The sequence below is a fragment of the Sceloporus occidentalis genome, unplaced genomic scaffold (genome assembly GCF_023333645.1).
Source record: "Sceloporus occidentalis isolate IW3139 unplaced genomic scaffold, rSceOcc1.0.p SCAF_1, whole genome shotgun sequence".
Classification (NCBI taxonomy): domain Eukaryota; kingdom Metazoa; phylum Chordata; class Lepidosauria; order Squamata; family Phrynosomatidae; genus Sceloporus; species Sceloporus occidentalis.
This window is the reverse complement of record NW_028316981.1, coordinates 51,757,791-51,776,392: the sequence shown is the minus strand read 5'-3', so window position 1 is coordinate 51,776,392 and position 18,602 is coordinate 51,757,791. Positions and strand designations below refer to the sequence as shown.

The 18,602-nt window shown below is 40.8% G+C and overlaps 1 protein-coding gene across 4 annotated transcripts in view; it reads left to right on the top strand.

The window, feature by feature from the left end:
- Nucleotides 1-18,602, top strand: part of CFAP100 (cilia and flagella associated protein 100) — a 49,298-nt gene that overhangs the window by 28,343 nt on the left and 2,353 nt on the right. For 3 of the 4 annotated variants that reach the window (XM_089521093.1, XM_089521103.1, XM_089521112.1), the window contains 6 exons: nt 475-661; nt 4,659-4,728; nt 11,784-11,935; nt 13,177-13,312; nt 13,612-13,814; nt 16,308-16,401. In XM_089521093.1, coding sequence (XP_089377219.1) covers nt 475-661; nt 4,659-4,728; nt 11,784-11,935; nt 13,177-13,312; nt 13,612-13,814; nt 16,308-16,401 — 842 coding nt within the window. Of the gene's footprint in view, nt 1-474; nt 662-4,658; nt 4,729-11,783; nt 11,936-13,176; nt 13,333-13,611; nt 13,815-16,307; nt 16,402-18,602 lie in introns of those variants that run through there. The other variant, XM_089521122.1, reaches the window with a different exon arrangement.

Below are 18,602 nucleotides of genomic sequence, written 5' to 3'. Positions count from 1 at the left end.
GATTTCTAGGGGAAATCCACAACCAGAACATACATGCAACTACCACCCTTTGCGATTGCCAGCAACTGGTATTGAGAGTCATACTAACTCTGATACAGGAAGGAATGCAGCTCACATGACTCATAGCCGCTGTGAGCCCCATATTCTATTAACTTCATCAACCTTTTAGAGTCAGCTAGGATTTGAGCTATCAGTAACAGTGAATTCCATAGCTGGTTGAGGAAGCATGTCCTGTTCTCTTTCTTGACCATCCCACCATTCTCCTCTCATTGGATGAGCTCAAATGCTAGTATTCCAAGTGGGGAAGAAGATGTTCTATCTACTTCTTCTCTATCTATCATAATTTTGAAGGAAAAAAACCCAAATAGTTGTGATAGACACTTGGCTATTTGCCCTATCCCTAGTTTTAAAAAGCCTCAGATCCATAGGTTTCTAATTTTATCTTTTCATGAGATTTTCTGTTTTTGTGCTCAGTACAAGATCACCGAGAAAAGAGCAGGCGGCGGGCCATGAGTATAACAAAACGCTCCAGTTTTGACCTGTCCGGAACAGACCTTAGCTCCTCCAGGACACCAAGTCAATTTATGGCTAGAAGGGACTCTGTCAAGCAGAGCCGAAGGTCTTCAAGGCTGACTGCCCGCTCATCTCAAAGCAGAAAACAGTAGGTATATGAACAAGTTGGGGTAGCATGGTGTGAGTCAGCAACACTATAGCACTTAGAATCCAGATAATCCAATGATGCATTACCTGATCTCACCTTTCGAATGGCGATATGCACTCTAGGTCTCTCGAAGAATAAAAATAAATAAAAGCAACCAAAGGCTGGGGAATTTTTGGAAATGAACATAAGTGATCTATTACTCTATAAAAGTCATTCAACCTCAACCTCTGTCAATACTATTATTATTAGAAGGGATGTCTTGCAGAAGATAGAGCCAGCTTATTTTCTGCTGCTGCAGAAACTAGGGCACAGAGCAATAGATTCCTACTGCAAGAAAAGGGATTCAACTTAACCTCTTGACTGTAATAACTTTCTAACAGCAGAACAGACTGTTCCTTCTTGGGGTCTTTAAACAAAGTTGGATGGCCATCTCTCAAATGCTTTAGTCATGAATTTCCTGCATAGCAGGGGGTTCGACTAAATTATTCTTGCAGTCCCATCCAACTCTATGAGTCTGTGATTCTACAGCTGCCTATCAGCTGAAACAGTGCTACGAAGTAGCATTGTTAGAAATGTGTACTTTTGACACTTCTGTAGAATTTTCTACTATAAAATAATTTTATACTGATTGTTTGCCTTAAAACAAAACCAATCCCCCCCCAACCAAGCCCTATGGGGAACGACCTAGGGAGCTGGGGATGTTTAGCCTGGAGAAGAGAAGGTTAAGAGGTGATATGTTAGTCCTGTTTAAATATTTGAAGGGATGTCATATTGAAGAGGGAGCAAGCTTGCTTTCTGCTGCTCCAGAGACTAGGACCCAGAGCAATGGATGCAAGCTACAGGAAAAGGATTCCACCTCAATATCAGGAGGAACTTCCTGACAGTAAGGGCTGTTTGACAGTGGAACACACTCCCTCTGAGAGTGGTGAAGTCTCCTTCCTTAGAGGTCTTTAAACAGGGGCTGGAAGGCTATCTGTCGGATATGCTTTGATTGAGAGTTCCTGCATGGCAGAATGGGGTTGGACTGGATGGCCCTTGTGGTCTCTTCCAACTCTACAATTCTATGATTCAAGTGGCTCACAGTAAAACATAGATAGCCCTCTCCTCATGCATGCAGTAAATCCATCAAAGTATAGTACAACTGAATATATAATGAAATGAACTATAACACAGGCCTGTTACAGACAGCCAAAATAAAGCTGCTTTGAGTCACAGTGGAGGTATGGTGTTTCAATGATGCATGCATCCTAAAAGTCCAGAAGCCACACCAAAGCCATGCTCCAGTCTGGAGCGTGGCTTTGGTGCGACTTCTGGACTCTTAGGATGCATGCATCATTGAAACACCATACCTCCACTGTGACTCAAAGCAGCTTTATTTTGGCTGTCTGTAACAGGTCTCAGTTAATAAGATGAAACAAAGATTCAGCCCATAGTAAGAGACAGCTTTTTTCAAAAGCCTTATGAGTTTTCTTTACATAAACAAAGGAGAGACCTAGACAAGTCTCTTGGGGTGGGGACAAAGTTCATGTATGTGAAAGGTGCCACAGTATGAATATTTGACTTGCATCTCAACTACCTATACCATAATGAGGAATGTGGGTAACAGAGCATGTGCCGCCATTAGTAGGAATGCTTACCTTGCCACCCCTTACTAGTGTCAGGACATACAGCAAAACCACAGATTATAAATGCTGTGGGTGGGGAGGAGCATATGAGAGGAGCTGGCCCATCCTGGTCTCAAACCTTTCCCTACCCTACCCCAAGAATCTCATATATGTTCCTAAGCCAACTTTTCACCTTTTCTGAGAAAAACATGAAAATCTGAGACACTGGTTGAAATATGAGGGACTAAGTGAACATAACTTTAGCCATGTGTATGAGCAGCTGGTGCAGTGAGATGCAATGGATAGCTTCTCAGCCACAAATGTGTTCACAAAGCAAACATTTAGTCCTGGAAGGGTTGGGGGAAGGCAGCCTATGTGGTAATAAGCAAAAGTGCCCCAGTGCATGCACATTTCTCCATAGTTAGAGAAAAGTGTGCAAAAACTGTGAAGTCGAAGGCTTTCACGGCCGGCATCCATAGTTTTTTGTGGGTTTTTCTGGCTATGTGGCCAAGTTCTAGAAGAGTTTCTTCCTGTCATCTCGCCAGCATTGTCTAATGAGCACTATCAAGCAGACACTAATCCTCTTTTGCAGACCCTCCCACCCTGAAGCCTGCCGTTAGCAACAAAACAATACACATGCAAATCACTCCTGCCTTTCCAGGTCACACAATATATATATATACCCAAGTCCTTTCCAGGCAAGCATTCTCTGAAGATGCCAGCCACAGATGCTGGTGAAATGTCAAGAAGAAACTCTTCTAGAACATGGCCACATAGCCCAAAAAACCCACAAAAAATGTGCAAAAACTGTTTTCCCTCTAAGATTCAGGCCTTCTTTTTCAAAACCAACGTTGTTAAACTGATTGCTATGTCGAGATAAGGAAACATTTGGAATCAATATTATATATGATCCCGACAGCTCAGATTACAATTGCAAAGGGATGGAAAGGTGAAAGGTTACCAGAAACAGATGAATGGTTAATTAAAACCCTAGATATCATGGAAATGGACAGACTAACAATGTATTTAAAAGGAGAAGAGATAGACTCAGAACAAAACTGGGTCCCTCTTCTAAAATATTGTACAGAAAGATGGAAATGAAGTGACCAGACTCGGAATAAGAGAGATAAACTAAGATATTTAAGGGAAAATTCTAGAAGGATGTAATAAAGAACAAAATAGAACATTAAGTAATATATGTATACTTAAAGTGAAATAGATTAATGATGTTATCTGTAAAACAAACAAATGCACTTTCTCTAAAAGCAGCAAAAGCGACAATTAAAAACAGTGAGAAGAGGAAGCAATCGATAGATATGATTTGAGGAAAATAGAAGTATAGCTAAAGAATATGGACTGCTTATTAACTAATATCCAGAAGTAGAAGATCTAAACAGGGAACTGGGAAGGGGGGAAAGTAGAGGGATGTAAATATGTACGCGACGCTACGATTATAAATATTTTGTATGTGTTATTTTAAATGTTTCAATAAATTTTTTTTAAAAAAATTGATTGCTATGTCAGTACCATGCAGCTACAAGCGAGAGACAGAATGAGGGTGTTGTCCTCATAAGAATTCTGCCCCTCCCTATGATATTTTCCTTCAGTCCCCAAATTTCTAGCATTGTAAAAGTGAAATACTAAAAATCATTTACTCTTTGAACTCATATTTACTATGTTGACATTCCCTTGGTAACTTTGTCTGCCCCTTTTCTTTGGATGCCTAAACTGTATTTCTAAATGTTCAGTTGATGTTTAACTGCAAAGCAAGCTCTCCAGGCATGTGTCCTTGGGCACATTTCTGTCATATCTCCTGTAATGAGTTGGGTCAAATTTGTATGGGGGCCTAATTCCACCATTGATTGAGAGATGCTGGACTTCATCAGAGAAAGCTTCTGTGCTGGGCACCGCCTGCTGCATCATTTATCAACAAAATTTATGCTAAAGTAGTAATTTGTGTCAGTGTCTGGCATGGGCGGGGGGGGGGGGGAACCTTGGAGAGGCTTGCAACTACAACCAGTTCTGGAATAAGATACTTGGTTTCCCCATTATCCAGTGCTGGAGTTCTGCTATAAGAGAATTACTAGACTTAGAGGTTTCTAACGCCAGTGGAAGGAGGGTCTCTTCTGCAGGTGGCCTTCTCCTTCTTCCCTTAGAGAGATCTGGCATATGGAATACTCTTTGGCACTTAGGATGGTCTTCCAGGCATTTTAAAATTGTAGCAACACTTGGGGGTTTTGTTTTTATTGTGCTTTTGTTTTATGGCATTCATATTATTGCATGGCACAAGATCTTGAGATCTTAAATAAATCAGCTTAATAATGTGTTATCCATAGTATGCACTGCAGGCAGTCACTTTATACAAGTATCTAACTCTGCCGTAATCTCTGCAGGAGCATGCAGGTTCCCACAACAGATGAAAAGTTTACTCCAGACCTATCTGATGATGATGATGATGATGAGGTTAGTGACCCTGACTCCAATTTCTTTAACAAAAAATGGTATATTTTGGTTTTCTATACACATTTACTATATGACTGATAGATTGATTTAGAGAAAAGAAGGTTAAGAGGTGATATGATAGCGCTGTTTAAATATTTGAAGGGATGTCATATTGAGGAGGGAACAAGCTTGTTTTCTTCTGCTCCAGAGAACAGAACCCAGAACAATGGATGCAAGCTACAAGAAAAGAGATTCCACCTCAACATTAGGAGGAACTTCCTGACAGTAAGGGCTGTTCGACAGTGGAATGCACTCCCTCGGAGGGTGATAGAGTCTCCTTCCTTGGAGGTCTTTAAACAGAGGCTGGATGGTCATCTGTCAGGGATGCTTTGATTTGGATTTCCTGCATGGCAGGGGGTTGGACTGGATGGCCCTAGTGGTCTCTTCCAACTCTACAATTCTATGATTCTATGATTACATAACAGGTTGTTTTTCAATCTGAGCCCTGCAAATGTGATTGAAATTCAAAAAATATGACAAAGTAATAAAATATGCCAGCAAAGCAAATTGTTATGAATTCAACCCTCGCAGTACACTATGCCCCTGGTGGAATCTGGAACCAGGGGGTAAAGGTGCTGGAAACTGCCTTCTCCCCCACTTTCCACTGGGAGGACATTTCAAATAAAATTCCACTGAGAGACATCTTTCACTAGTGGAATGAATACTGGATCTACAAGATGGTTGTTGCTGTCATGTACCTTTACATTGACTCTGGCTTATGTTAGGCTTTTCTTGACAAAATTCATTTAGAGATTTGTGATTGCATTCCTTTAAGGCTAAGAAAATATGACCTTCACAGGGTCGCCTAGTGGGATTTTAGGACCAAGCAAGGATTTGAACCCTGGCCACTTTATACAACACTCAGACCACTACACAACAGTGCATCCAACCAGGGCTTCCTTTAAAATTAAGACCTCACTTAACTACAGAACACCTGTCTAAAAATCATCTTAACATTTTACTTCAAGGGGAAAACTCCATTTTTGCTACTCTTATTTAATGCTATTTGAATATGTTTCTGAGAGATATTTTTAATGTAGCTTATACAGGAAAAGCTACTAATGCTTTGTTACCAAAGTCACCAATCAGGCACTCCAGACAGGTGTAAATTAGCAAGGCTGGTGGAATGTATGTGTATCTGTATGCAGGGGTGGGGGGAGTGAGTGAAATCTGGTACAACCTGCATTGTACCAGATGTAGTCACTGTTGTACATTTTCTTTGTAATACATCTCCCCTCCTCCCCCCGCCACCAACCCCCCCCCCCCAAAATCTGAGAAACACTGATTTCTATCAGTGACATCATTAGGATTATTGTCATCCTAATGTGGTAACTCACGGTGTCATCCACAGGCAGGCAAGGACCCCACAATTCTGGTCAGTGGGAGCTGCCAGCAGAGGGAGGAATCCAGCCTTGGTTGCCTCCCCTCAGCCCCGGAGCAAAGAAGAGCAGGAGAGAGCCCAGACTGAGACCCTGTGGATCCCTCCCAGTCCTGCAAAAGTGGGATGGGACAGATCGGCATGGAAGAGGAGTAGGAGGATGCTGCCACTCCAGCCCAGAGGAGCTCAGGGAACCAAAGGGAGGGATGAAAGGCGAGAGAGATTGTTCAAATGACAGGATGACAGCAATATTAATTAAAATTATAGCCCTAAAAAAAGTGAAAGAGGAAGGGAAAAAAGGAGGGGAAGTGGTTTTGTCCCTAGTTAACTTCTTCCTAGGTCAACAGCCACACACACACATGCACCATGACGGATATTTTCCTTGCCACTTGTCTCTTGTGCATCATCTATTCCACCTTGCACACTGCCAGTGCAAGCAGCAGGACTTTGCCCTCAGCAGCTTGGAGCTGAGCCGGTGGAGTAAAAAGGATCCTGCCACCTTCTGGGAAAGCTGCCACTTTCCAGGGAATCTTGTGTGTTTCTTTCCCAGTTAGAGTGGTGGTCATATCCTTTTCATGTATGTCATCAACAGGATTCCAGGTCAGATGCAGCTGTGTAAATTCTGGATCCCTTCTAGGATCCATTTTATCTCAGGCAGCAAAATGTCCTGCCCTGGTCCTGCCTAGCATTAAAAAGGAGCTGCCTAATAGGAGGGCCAGACCTTCTGGCTGTATGCATCTGGACTGTCTTTAGCCCAAGCAGTGTGAGGCACTACTCCAAGCAGGCAACCCTAGCTGGTGGAAGGAGAGCAGGGGTTCTTGAGATAGGCAATGAGCAACTACTCCACTGGGTGTCATCTCCATCTGATAGTATCACCTTGTGCAGTCCACACATCCAGCACTCCTCTGTGCTGGATCCTTCTTTACACATTGCTGCTGCTGCCACAGTTGCTGATAAATGTGTCATCTCTGACTACTTGGCATCCAATTTTCCATTGTCTGATCATCATTTAATTTCTTTTACTCTTACTTATATTCCACCTCCTTGTCGTACTACTCAATGCTATTTTCGTGGCCTTCAGTCTGTTAACTGTGACCATCTCAGTCAGTTCTTGGATTCATCTCTCTCTTCTCTATCTCTTGGGGACTCTGCTGACTCAGCAATGTCTTTATTTAACTCTACTCTTTCTTCAACTCTTGACAGCTTTGCCCCTGTTTCTGTACGCATGTCTTCCTCTACAAATAGGTCTCAGCCCTGGCTTACTCCCATTGTTAGGTTCCTCTGGTCCTGCTCTCGAGCAGCCGAATATCTTTGGAAAAAGTCCCGGGAGTGGGCCGATTTTACTCATTTTAAATTGGTTCTTTTATCCTTCTCATGCGCCTTCTATGGCAAAACAGAACTACTTTAAATCATTGATCTGTACCAATCAGAGGCCCCCACAGCATTTGTTCTCCTGCTTCATCTGGCCATCTGTTGGGGATGCTTTGATCTGGATTTCCTGCATGGCAGGGGGTTGGACTGGATGGCCCTTGCGGTCTCTTCCAATTCTATGATTCTATGATTCAACTCCTTGCTAAAACCTTCCTCTCTCCTCGTCTCTTCATTATTTTCCCCTACCGACTTTACCAACTACTTCATTACTATGATCACTACTATCTGATCTGAGATAGTTCTTCCTGACTTGTCTTCTATCACTAATCTTCTGGTACCTTCAACTAAAATATTCTCTGTGTTTCCTCCTGTTTCTTTGGACAAACTTTCTATGCTGTTGAATTCTTCCAAACCTGCAACCTGTTCTCTTGATGTAATTCCCTGTCACTTTCTAATCTCTATAGCCCCCTCTTTCCTCCCCTCCCCTCGCTTCTCTTTATCTTTAATCTCTCTCTTTCTACGGGCTCCTTTCCTTCGGACTTTAAACATGCTCTCGTTTCCCCAATTCTGAAAAAATCTTCTCTTGACCTCTCCTCTTTGTCCAACTATCGTCCAATTTCTCTTCTTCCTTTTCTTTCTAAGGTTTTGGAACAGGTTGTTTATTCTTGCTGTCTTGAGTTTCTTGAAGGCAACTCCATTCTAGATGCCTTTCAGTCTGGTTGCTGCCCGTGGCATTCTAGAGACAGCCCTCTCAAAGAATTCTAATGATCTTTTACGGGCCAAGGCTAATGGCCTTTACTCTATTCTTATTCTCCTCAATTTGTCTGCGGCCTTCAACACCGTGGATCACTGTCTTTTAGTTGATGTACTTTCTGACCTCAGGTCAGAACCCGGAACAATGGATGCAAGCTACAGGAAAATAAATAAAATAAATAAATAAATAAATAATTTATTTCTATACCGCCCTTCCGTTGATCAGGGCGGTGTACAACATATTACAAAACACATACAATGAACACAAATGCAATATTAAAATACAATAATAAAAACAAATTAAAAACCTAGTCAGCCAGCCAACTTGACGGGAAAAAGAGGGAGGAAGCCATCAGGGGCTTTATTCGGGGAATGCCGCTCGAAATAAGAAGGTCTTCAAATCCACCTGAACATTAGGAGGAACTTCCTGACAGTAAGGGCTGTTCGACAGTGGAATGCACTTCCTCGGAAGGTGATAGAGTCTCCTTCCTTGGAGGTCTTTAAACAGAGGCTGGATGGCCATCTGTCAGGGATGCTTTGATTTGGATTTCCTGCATGGCAGGGGGTTGGACTGGATGGCCCTAGTGGTCTCTTCCAACTCTACGATTCTATGATTCTTTGATTCTATGATTCTTGAACTCTGTTCTTGATTGGTTCAAATCTTATTTGTCAAACAGATCTTTTGCAGTGGTCATGGGTGGTCAGACTTAGTCCTCTGTTCCCTGTTGGAGTTTCTCAGGGCTCTGTTTTGGATCCCCTACTGTTTTCTCTATATACATTGTCTCTAGGAAAAGTTACCAGCTCCTTTGGTTTTTCCTATCATCTGTACGCCAGTGACACTCAGCTGTATCTTTCCACCCTTGACCTTTCCCCAGGGCTTGAACAACAAGTTTCATCTTGTCTCACCACTGTCTCTCAATGGATGTGTCATCAGCGTTTGAAGCACAACATGTCCAAAACGGAGCTTCTTGTCTTTCCACCTAAGTCCTCCCTTCAATACTCCTTTTCTGTTTCTGTTTCTGTCGACAGCACCTCTATTAGACTAGTCCAGGAAGCCTGAAGTCTTGGTTTCACTTTTGATTCCTCTCCATCGTTCATCCCCCAGATCCAGGCCACAGCCAAAGCCTATAGATTCTTTCTTTACAACATTGCCAAAATCCATCCATTTCTAGTTTTTTTTGTGGGGTTTCAGGCTATGTGGCCATGTTCTAGAAGAGTTTTCTTCCTGACATTTTGCCAGCACCTGTGGCTGGCATCTTCTCAGATGCTGGCAAAAACATCAGAAAGAAAACTCTTCTAAAACATGGCCACATAGTCTGAAAACCCCACAAAAAATATGGATGCCAGCCATGAAAGCCTTTGACTCCATCCATTTCTCTCAGCCTCTACCGCCAAGACTCTGGTCCACATTCTGGTGGTCTCCCGACTAGAATACTACAACCTCCTTCTGGCAGGGCTTCCTCTCTCTCATCTTCGTCCTTTGATTTCCGTTCAGCATTCAAGGGCATGCATCATCACATCAGCATGCCGCTTTGACCATGTTTCTCCTTTATTATCATCCCTCCCCTTTCCCTTCCATATCCAGTATAAACTTCTGTTGTTAACTTTTAAAGCCCTGTATGAGCTGGCCCCTCTTTATTTATCTGATCTTCTTTCTCCATTCCCACTCGTACCCTCCATTCTAGTAGTCAAGGTCTGCTGTCCCAGCCTAGGATTTCCACTGCCCCATCTCAGATTCATCCCTTCTCACTTGCTGCCCCTCACTCCTGAAACCTTCTACCCCTACAAACACGGGTCATCACTTCTTTGACCACTTTTAAATCTGAGTTGAAGATTATCCTAATTAGGAAGCGTTCCCAGGAACTGTATGATTATCTATCTGATTTTTGATTGGATAGTTGATGTTGATGTTTTTAATTGTTGCTTGCTTATTTTAACGAATTCTATTTTATATTATTACCTATTGCTTTATATGTATTTTTTAGATTGGCCAGCACTGGCAGGTTTTATTCTTATTGATTTGATCATTTGTATGTACAGCGCTATGTACATTTACAGTGCTTTAGAAATAAATAAATAAATAAATAAATAAATAAATAAATAATAAGTTATAACAAAGAAGAGGGCACATGGAGATAATTTTTCCTACGCACCATCTTTCCACAAGAGGAGAACAAGGCAGTGATGTGGGGAGGCAGGGGTTTATATATGCCTGTGAAATGTGTCCTGTCCCTAGTTTAAACAATTGATACTTCTTTCAGAACACAACATAGAAGGCCAAGAAACATATTTTGCGAGAAGATTGCATTCAAAATTATCCCACTAAGAAGTTACTGAATGAGAGGACTGATTTCACAGACAAAAGGAAATTGCTGAGATGGCGAACTATAAAACTCTGGAAGAACTAGCATTGGTTCTGTATTATTTACAAAGAGAAAAATATACTGAGAAATGGATTTACACTCTGGGTTTGTCATACCAGCACAATCTGTATGAGTAACTTTGCGGGGAGGGGGGCAGCTATTCACAGGGGCAATATCCTTTCATTCTGTCTACATCTTACAAGCAGGCTGATAAAAATGCAAGCTGTACCAGCAGATAGACTAGGTCTCAATAAGTAGGCTCAGAGCAGGCATTGAGAGAGCAGGTAATCTATTCCTCCACTATTAATAGTACTGATCAGGAGAGATTTCCCACCAAAACAAATACAGTACTAGCTTCAGAAGAAGGATACAAAAGAACTGAGTTTTGCATAAAATCTGAATGTGCTAATTTATATGTTTAGATGCAAATTGAGAGAAAAGTCAATTATATAGAAATTTTTAAAAAGCTGTTAACCTGTGTGCCACCTGAGTCTGCTGCCCAAATTGTGATGGGCAGCTTCATGACCTCAGCTCTTCCTTCTGGTTCTTTATCTTTAAACTGGACAGCCCTTGAGACAGAACAGGCATGGGCAAAATAAGGCTTCTAAAAAGTTGTTTTTGGTGTTATCATTCCTATAACCCTTAAAGGAGGAAATTCTGTTTTCCAACAGCATCCAGAAGGGGTTATTCGCCTTTTAAATAGGTCATGGGGCCTTCCTACACTGTTTAATGCCAAAAATATGTTTTTCAGACCCAGAAGCAAATGTGAGCCATGTCGGAGTTCCCCCTCCCCACACATTTTGTGTCTCTCTTGGCAGTCCATGCAACCCCTAGAGTATGCCAGGAGCAAAACGTTCCTGACCCAATGAAATTGCCCACCCTCAGAAAGTGAAGGAAATCATGATTCTGGTGCCACTATTTTATAAATGTATAGGCACAAGGTGATGGATAGCACATACACTATAGGTCTCCTATAGGCCTCCCCAGGCCCTTGTTTGCTATGCAAAGAGTGGTGGTCCAACAGTCACTCTGAGCTTTGGTTGGCAATGAAAAGAAAAAGTCCCCCCTCCCCCCCCACACACACACACTCTGTCCCCACTCCAGGGTGGATAACAGAACAGTTTCCTTGATGTTAACTTTTCCTTTTGCAGGAACCTGAGCTATACTTTACACATCCAGAGCAACTGTTGAATCTATTCACTGAGCTGGAAGAACAGAATCTGTCCCTAATTCAGAATTCTCAAGAGACAGAGGAAACCTTGGATGAGCTTCGACATACGTTGACTAACACACGGAATAAAATGTAAGTGATTAAAGCCTGTTTCCCACAATGAATCACTACAATTCACTGATATGCTGCATCCCTCCCCACCCCATCCAAATGAGAATGATCATTGGTGCAAAACACTTCTTTTGCAAGTATATTCTACTATGACTGAGAAATTGCTTCAATCATGTGCACAAAATAAGACAGTTTATAAAATAATGCAAATAAAACTGCTGTTGTTGCCATGCTACTGATTCCAAACCATGGCATCAAAATCTATTCTGAGAAATATACCTTGGAGAAAGAGTTAGGAGCCAGTTTGAAAGACTTGCAACAAGTTTCCCCATTACAGAGGGATGCAAGGGTGCTGGTGATGGGTCAGCTGTCAGTATGGTAGGGTCTATGTAGCATTCATTCATCTAATGAAGATGCTACTTGAAACCATCCAGATGTCCCAGGGCAAAAAGTCTAAGTTGATCACTAACACATTAACAAAAAATATACATTAAATTTGTATATGCCAATTTAAATAACTGCAAATTTGCAACCTCTTACTATAATTGAAAGGAAATATACCATAGATGAAAAGACTGTGAACAGGTGGCCTGTACGTCTGCTAAGTTTGCTATCTTGGCCTTAACTGTTGATTAATAGCCTGCTTCTACTTCCTTCTTATGGTTCTTTAAATAAGACACAGACAGGAAAGTCCATGTGTCCTCTCTAAACTAGAACACACAACTCTGTCAATCCAAGTTATATAGAACCTGTTTACAAAGAAGTTGAATGCATTTTGTGTCACTTGAATAACATTTCACATGGACCCTGCCAGTGTAATTGAAACATATTACTACAGTATATGGTGTGAAAACTCGTACAACTGAGTCTCCCCTATCTGAAATGCATGGAACTAGCAGTGTTTTGGATTTCATATTTTTGTTTTGGATTTTGGAATACCTGTATTTGCATATACCTACATAATGAGATATCTTGGAGATGGAATCCAAGTCTACACACAAAATTGATTTTTGTTTCTTATATACCTTATACAAATTGCCTGAAGGTGGTTTTATACAATATTTTAAAACGATGTTGTGCATGAAACAAAGTTTGTGTATATTGAACCATCAGAAAGCAAAGGTGTCATTTATCTCAGTCACCCATGAAAAATGCTTTGTGTTTTGGAGTATTTTAGATTTTGGAATTCTGGATTAGCGAGACTCAGCGTGTAGTGTCAGAAATCCTTCCAATAAAACTTGCTTCCATTTCTTCTGGACCAGGGACAATGAAATAGAACAGCTGAAACAGCTGACTGTCACTCTTCAGACCAACATCATTAAAGAAGAGGAGACCGCAGCAGAACTTGAACTCAAAGCACGTGTGTTTTCCTTTGGAGAATACAAAGCGGAAGTTCAGGTATCATGTGGACCATGTCAGTGAGTAAGATACAGGAGCTAGGAAAATGGATAGTACATATCTGGCTTGTGAACACCTGTACATTCTATGGAGTAGACTCTTGCTAATGTGGGATGGACAACTTGTAGCCTTTTGGAAGTTGCTGGACAACCTCCATCACTCATTATACTAACAAGGGATCATGGGAATATCTTAAGTATTATTTGCGAACAGTTGTCAATATCAATGCAAAACAATGGTATATTAGCTATACAATTTCTTTTCAATGCCAGGAGATTAATATTTGCACTTGCCTGCAGGACAAAATGTTGGTGAGCTTGCATCGAAAAGTGCTGGAAGTCTATCGACGCTGCATTGGAGAAAATGAGGCAAACCTAGGAACCGTGCAGATGCTAACTGTTATAGAACACCAGTTAGATGACTTGCTGGAGTGTCTTGAGAGGGTACCTGCAGCAAAGATAGAACAAGCTGAGAAAGCCAAAGAAAAAGAAAGACGGATAAGGTGAGAAGGCTATCAGAGTGGCGGAGTTATATCCAATTAGAGATGTCCACCAACAAAACCACTTTTGTTGGTGGGGCAGGGGCAAAGATGATGGCTCCCTTGAGCCCTTCCAAATCAGTCCCAAGGTTTGGGTTAGTCTGTGGATGAGATTTGGGTTCAGTGGGGTGCTACACCCCATTGCAAAAGTAGAAGAGTCCTTACTCAAGTGTGGATCTCACTCAAAATTGTATCACCTCTAATCTGGGTGAATAGATAAAGCTTTATGGAAAACTGACCTGTGACTGAATCAGAATCAGTTGGGTTATCCAGATCGGCATAGAAAAGACTGAGCTCTAGTGAGTGAAACAGAGGCGAAGGTGTCAGTTTCCATTGCACGGCCTAACAATGGGGCACAGAGAAATGTGTACATCGTTTTGTACTTAATACATTTCCAGCTGTATAGTGACACCTGAATTAGTATCATGATGCAGATGTAGGTAGCAAAGTCTGTTTCTACCTGTGGATTTTCCTGGCTGGGTTGAGGCTATATTACTTTATATATCCACTGCATCACAACATTCTGATACCTGGTGTTTACTGATCCATTATATATATTTGTTTAAAATATTTCTTTCTACCCATTAATGATCTCAGAAGGAGCTAAAAAGAAAATCAAAGACCATTCTTAGAGCAAAGTTGATGATACCAACATTCTGACATAGTTAAGTGAATTAACACATGCAGTACGAGAGAACTTGGTTTTGATCATACTGTTTGTTAATTAGCTTATCATAACCAGAAAATCAGGAATTATCAATACTCCTTTGTGAGTAGTTGCTTTTAATAGTGCATTTAGCAGCAACTATTCACAAAAGCACTGCTGTTACTGTACTTACTGTATTCTTTTTCTGTGACTTTACTGCTCACAATCATCACAAAACAGCATGTCCATCCCAAAACTATACACCTTTTAACAGGTAATAGAAAGCTATGGTGATTATTTGAAGGCTAAGTAAATATATTTATATAGATAAATAAATGTTATAACAACGATTTAGTCTGAGTTACAAATTTCATCTTAAATTGCAACTTCATGTAAGGTGTTGAAATTGCCATCCCTGTGCAGCAAAACAGCTTGCGTTGTTGAATCAGGGAGGTACAAACCTCACTTAAAAGTTTCTCTTGCAGTTTTGTGACACTTCTCTACTACTGTAATCTTTAATTCTTCAAGTGTATTTGGTTTTGTGGAGTAAGCTCTATTTTGAAGATACCTGACAAGAAATTATTAAGGGTACATATGGTTTTTTGGGGACACCATGTGTGTGTGTGTGTGTGTTCTTCATGGTCTCTGTGAATCATACAAATGGGAAGCTTGCATCATAATAAATGTGATAATCTATAAAGTTCCACAATTTTTGTGTGTGTCAGCATGTAATTAAAAACAACTGTCTGGTACCTCTGAATATAAATGGAAAGGAAGAGGCAGATTTGGTGCAGGAAGGAAGGTGTTAGTGCACTTGTATTGTGTAAATACCTTAAAGGTACCAGATTCTGTCTGATCTTGAAAATTAAGCAGGGTCTGCCCCGGTTAGTACGTGGACAGGACACTGCCAATGACTACCAGGTGCTATGGGCTATATTTCAGAGGAAGGAACTGACAAAATGACCCCCAACTATTCTTTGCCTAAGAAAATCCTGTGAAATTAATGAGGTTGCCATAAGTTGATAGGCGAATGGAAGATACATACACACATTGCCTAAACCAGGGGTGAGAATTATGTGGCTCTCCAGATGTTGACCTGTAACTTCCAGCAGTCCTCACCACTGGCTGTGCTGGCTAAGGCTGCTGGGAGTAGCAATCCAATAACAGTTGAAGAGCCACAGAACCGCCATCTCAGCCTGAAGCAAGTACAGTTAAAAAAAATTGTTGGTTGGTTAGCAGTAGACATTGTATTTTACTGAGAACATTTCAAATTGACAGCTTGGATTAATTCACCAGTCTACTAAATTAGGTGTGCAATACATGTTAATGTAGTGTCAACCCTCATTTTTCAAAGGATAAATTATAACTGAACATTTGGTAAGACTGGACAAAAATATTGAATTGCATCTGTTCAGTTGACTTAGATAATGTATGTCCACATTCCTTGTTTTTCTACATTCAGAAAAATAAACTGGCCTCTTTGCATGCCCTTGCAGCACTTTCAGCTGTATCCCAGTCCTTGATTAACCTATCTTAGTAGGAATTCTGTTAGCCTAATGTACCTTATATAAGAGCTAGCATTGGACTATGACTCTGGAGACTAGGGTTGGAATCCCTGCTCATCCATGGAAACCACTAAGTCGTCTTGGGCAAGTCACTCTCTCTCAGCCTCATAGAAACAAACTTTTCCAAGAAAAGCCCATGATAGGTTTGCCTTAGGGTCAATGTAAATCAGAAACAACTTGAAGCACAGAACATGGTTTTATACAGCTCACAGTTCTAGCCTTTAATCTGGTTCCTCATTTTGCCAGAATGAGAGAAGAAAAGATAAGGCAACAGAGACTATTGCAGGAGGAGAGGTTGCAGCGAGCGCTGGCAAGAGCACAAGCAGATATTAAGAAAAAGGTAAGTCATACTGATTTATTTGTACCCACTTTCATGATTTCATAATTTCAGCTAGTTATATAAGCTCTTCTCTTCGATGTTGTGCTATGGTTCCAGCGCCACTGAACTGTGTCTATAAAAAGGATAGACTCTGACTCAGTATACTGCATGCATCTGTACAGTGTTCCTGAGATTTGCCACACATTATATGCCCAAAGTAACTTCTTGATGGGTAGCTTCACTTATTACAACCCAGTGAAAGAGTGTGATAAATACAGTTGTGGTTCCAGTATACATAGCCTACTGCCACATTTAACTTGTGATCAAAAAGCTTCAGGTCAAAGTAATCTGTCTTTCAAACTGTTTTAATGCATCAGTCTTGTCCAGTCTTGTTTAAATTCATTAGTCAAAGGAGGAATGGGTTGTTTTGTAGGGCATGGGGAAGGACAGCTCAAAAAGGCCCTTGAAAAACTTTGTTCTGGATTAGAATATAAACTTCCTCTCTTAATATTTGTGAAATGCAGATTGCAGCTACATACCATTTAACTCAGAGGCTTGAGTTACTGTTCTTTAGAACAACTATGGAAGACAGAAAATTTTATCCTTATCTAGTTAAGACTTCTATAGATCATACCAAAGGCCCATTTCATCTAACACATGCACACAGGAAACCAACTACCAGGAATTCATGACATATGCATCCTCATCTCACATTCTCCAGCAAGTGATATAGAGAGGAATACAGCCTGTAGTATACAGCTATCCTAACAATGATGGCCTTAAGCTCCATGAATTTATCTATAAAGCCATCCAAATTGGCACCCTTCACTACATCTTGTGACACTGAATTCGTTTAATTATGCATGATTATCAGTCTTGATCTCCTATTATTTGGCTTCAGTTTATGGCTTTGGGTTCTGATATTGTGCTAGCAAAAAGCTGTTTCTGACATTTGTTTTTGACATCTTTGCATTATTTCCTACAAATCTGTTTTCCAAACCAGTCATAACTTTATGCTGTTTGCCATGTCCTCTATTACTCACCATTTTATTCTAGCTAAAAGGCCCAGAAGCTATTACTTTTCCTTCCGCCTGAATAATTTTGGATGTCCATCAGACCAGTCTGACATGTTTATGGTTAATTCCTTTCATAGTGAACCCTAGTACTTCACTTTTTTGCAGCTGCCACACATTGTTTTGATCAAACCATCTACCCAAAATTTCTTTAACAGCCAACAGCAATTCAAATCCTGGCCTATGTAAACACAAAATTAGAATTTTTGTCCCCATGTGTTGACTTTATCTTCATCTGATTACATTTGCCACTCTTATAATCCATTTTTGTCAGTTTGAATTTATTGTCACCTGCAGATTTTCACTTAAAGGTCAGAAAGCATACATCCTTCTACAGATGTCCAAACCTTACATTCCTCCATTAAAAGGTTTATTCATAGTGTTTTCTTCCTGTTTTTTAATGACTTATTGTTGCACAAGACCACAGTCCTCTTGCCAACATACTGCATTACTGTTTTTGTCAAAGGCTTTTTGAAAGTCTTTTAAGTTTACACAAGGATGGGGATGATATGGCTCTTCAGATGCTGGGGACTACAACGTCCAGAAGTCCTAGTCTATTGTGAGAAATGTTGATAATTTGGAGAGTCACAATTCCCACTCATTTTAGACATTCAGATCTTTGTGATCTGAAGACTTGTGATATACTGTTTTGGCAGAAAAGTTGAAACAGAACTCCAACAGTGGAATTTTATGTAAAGGTACAGAATTTCTCCCTGTTCATAAATGCAAATGTTTACTACCAAAACCGATAACCCAATACAGAAGCAAAATAGCTTACACCTTTCTTCTCTGATTTTGCCAGTCCCTTTGGACTGTTGTACAGTTGCCCTGGCTTTCTGTACAACAGCACTCATAAGATGCCTAGAGGTGCTTCTCTGGATGTCTTTAAAAAGAGGCTGGACAGCTACCTGCTAGAGATATTCTAGCTCAGTGGTTCCCAAACTTTGGTCCTCCAGGTGTTTTGGACGAGGATCCCAACAATTATCATCCAGTTAGTCTGACATCAATACCAGGAAAGATTCTAGAGCAGATCATTAAACAGAGAGTCAACATGGGTTTCAGAGAAACAAATCATGCCAGACAAATCTGATCTCTTTCTTTGATAAAATTACCAGCTTGGTAGATGAAGGGAATGCTGTGGATATAGTA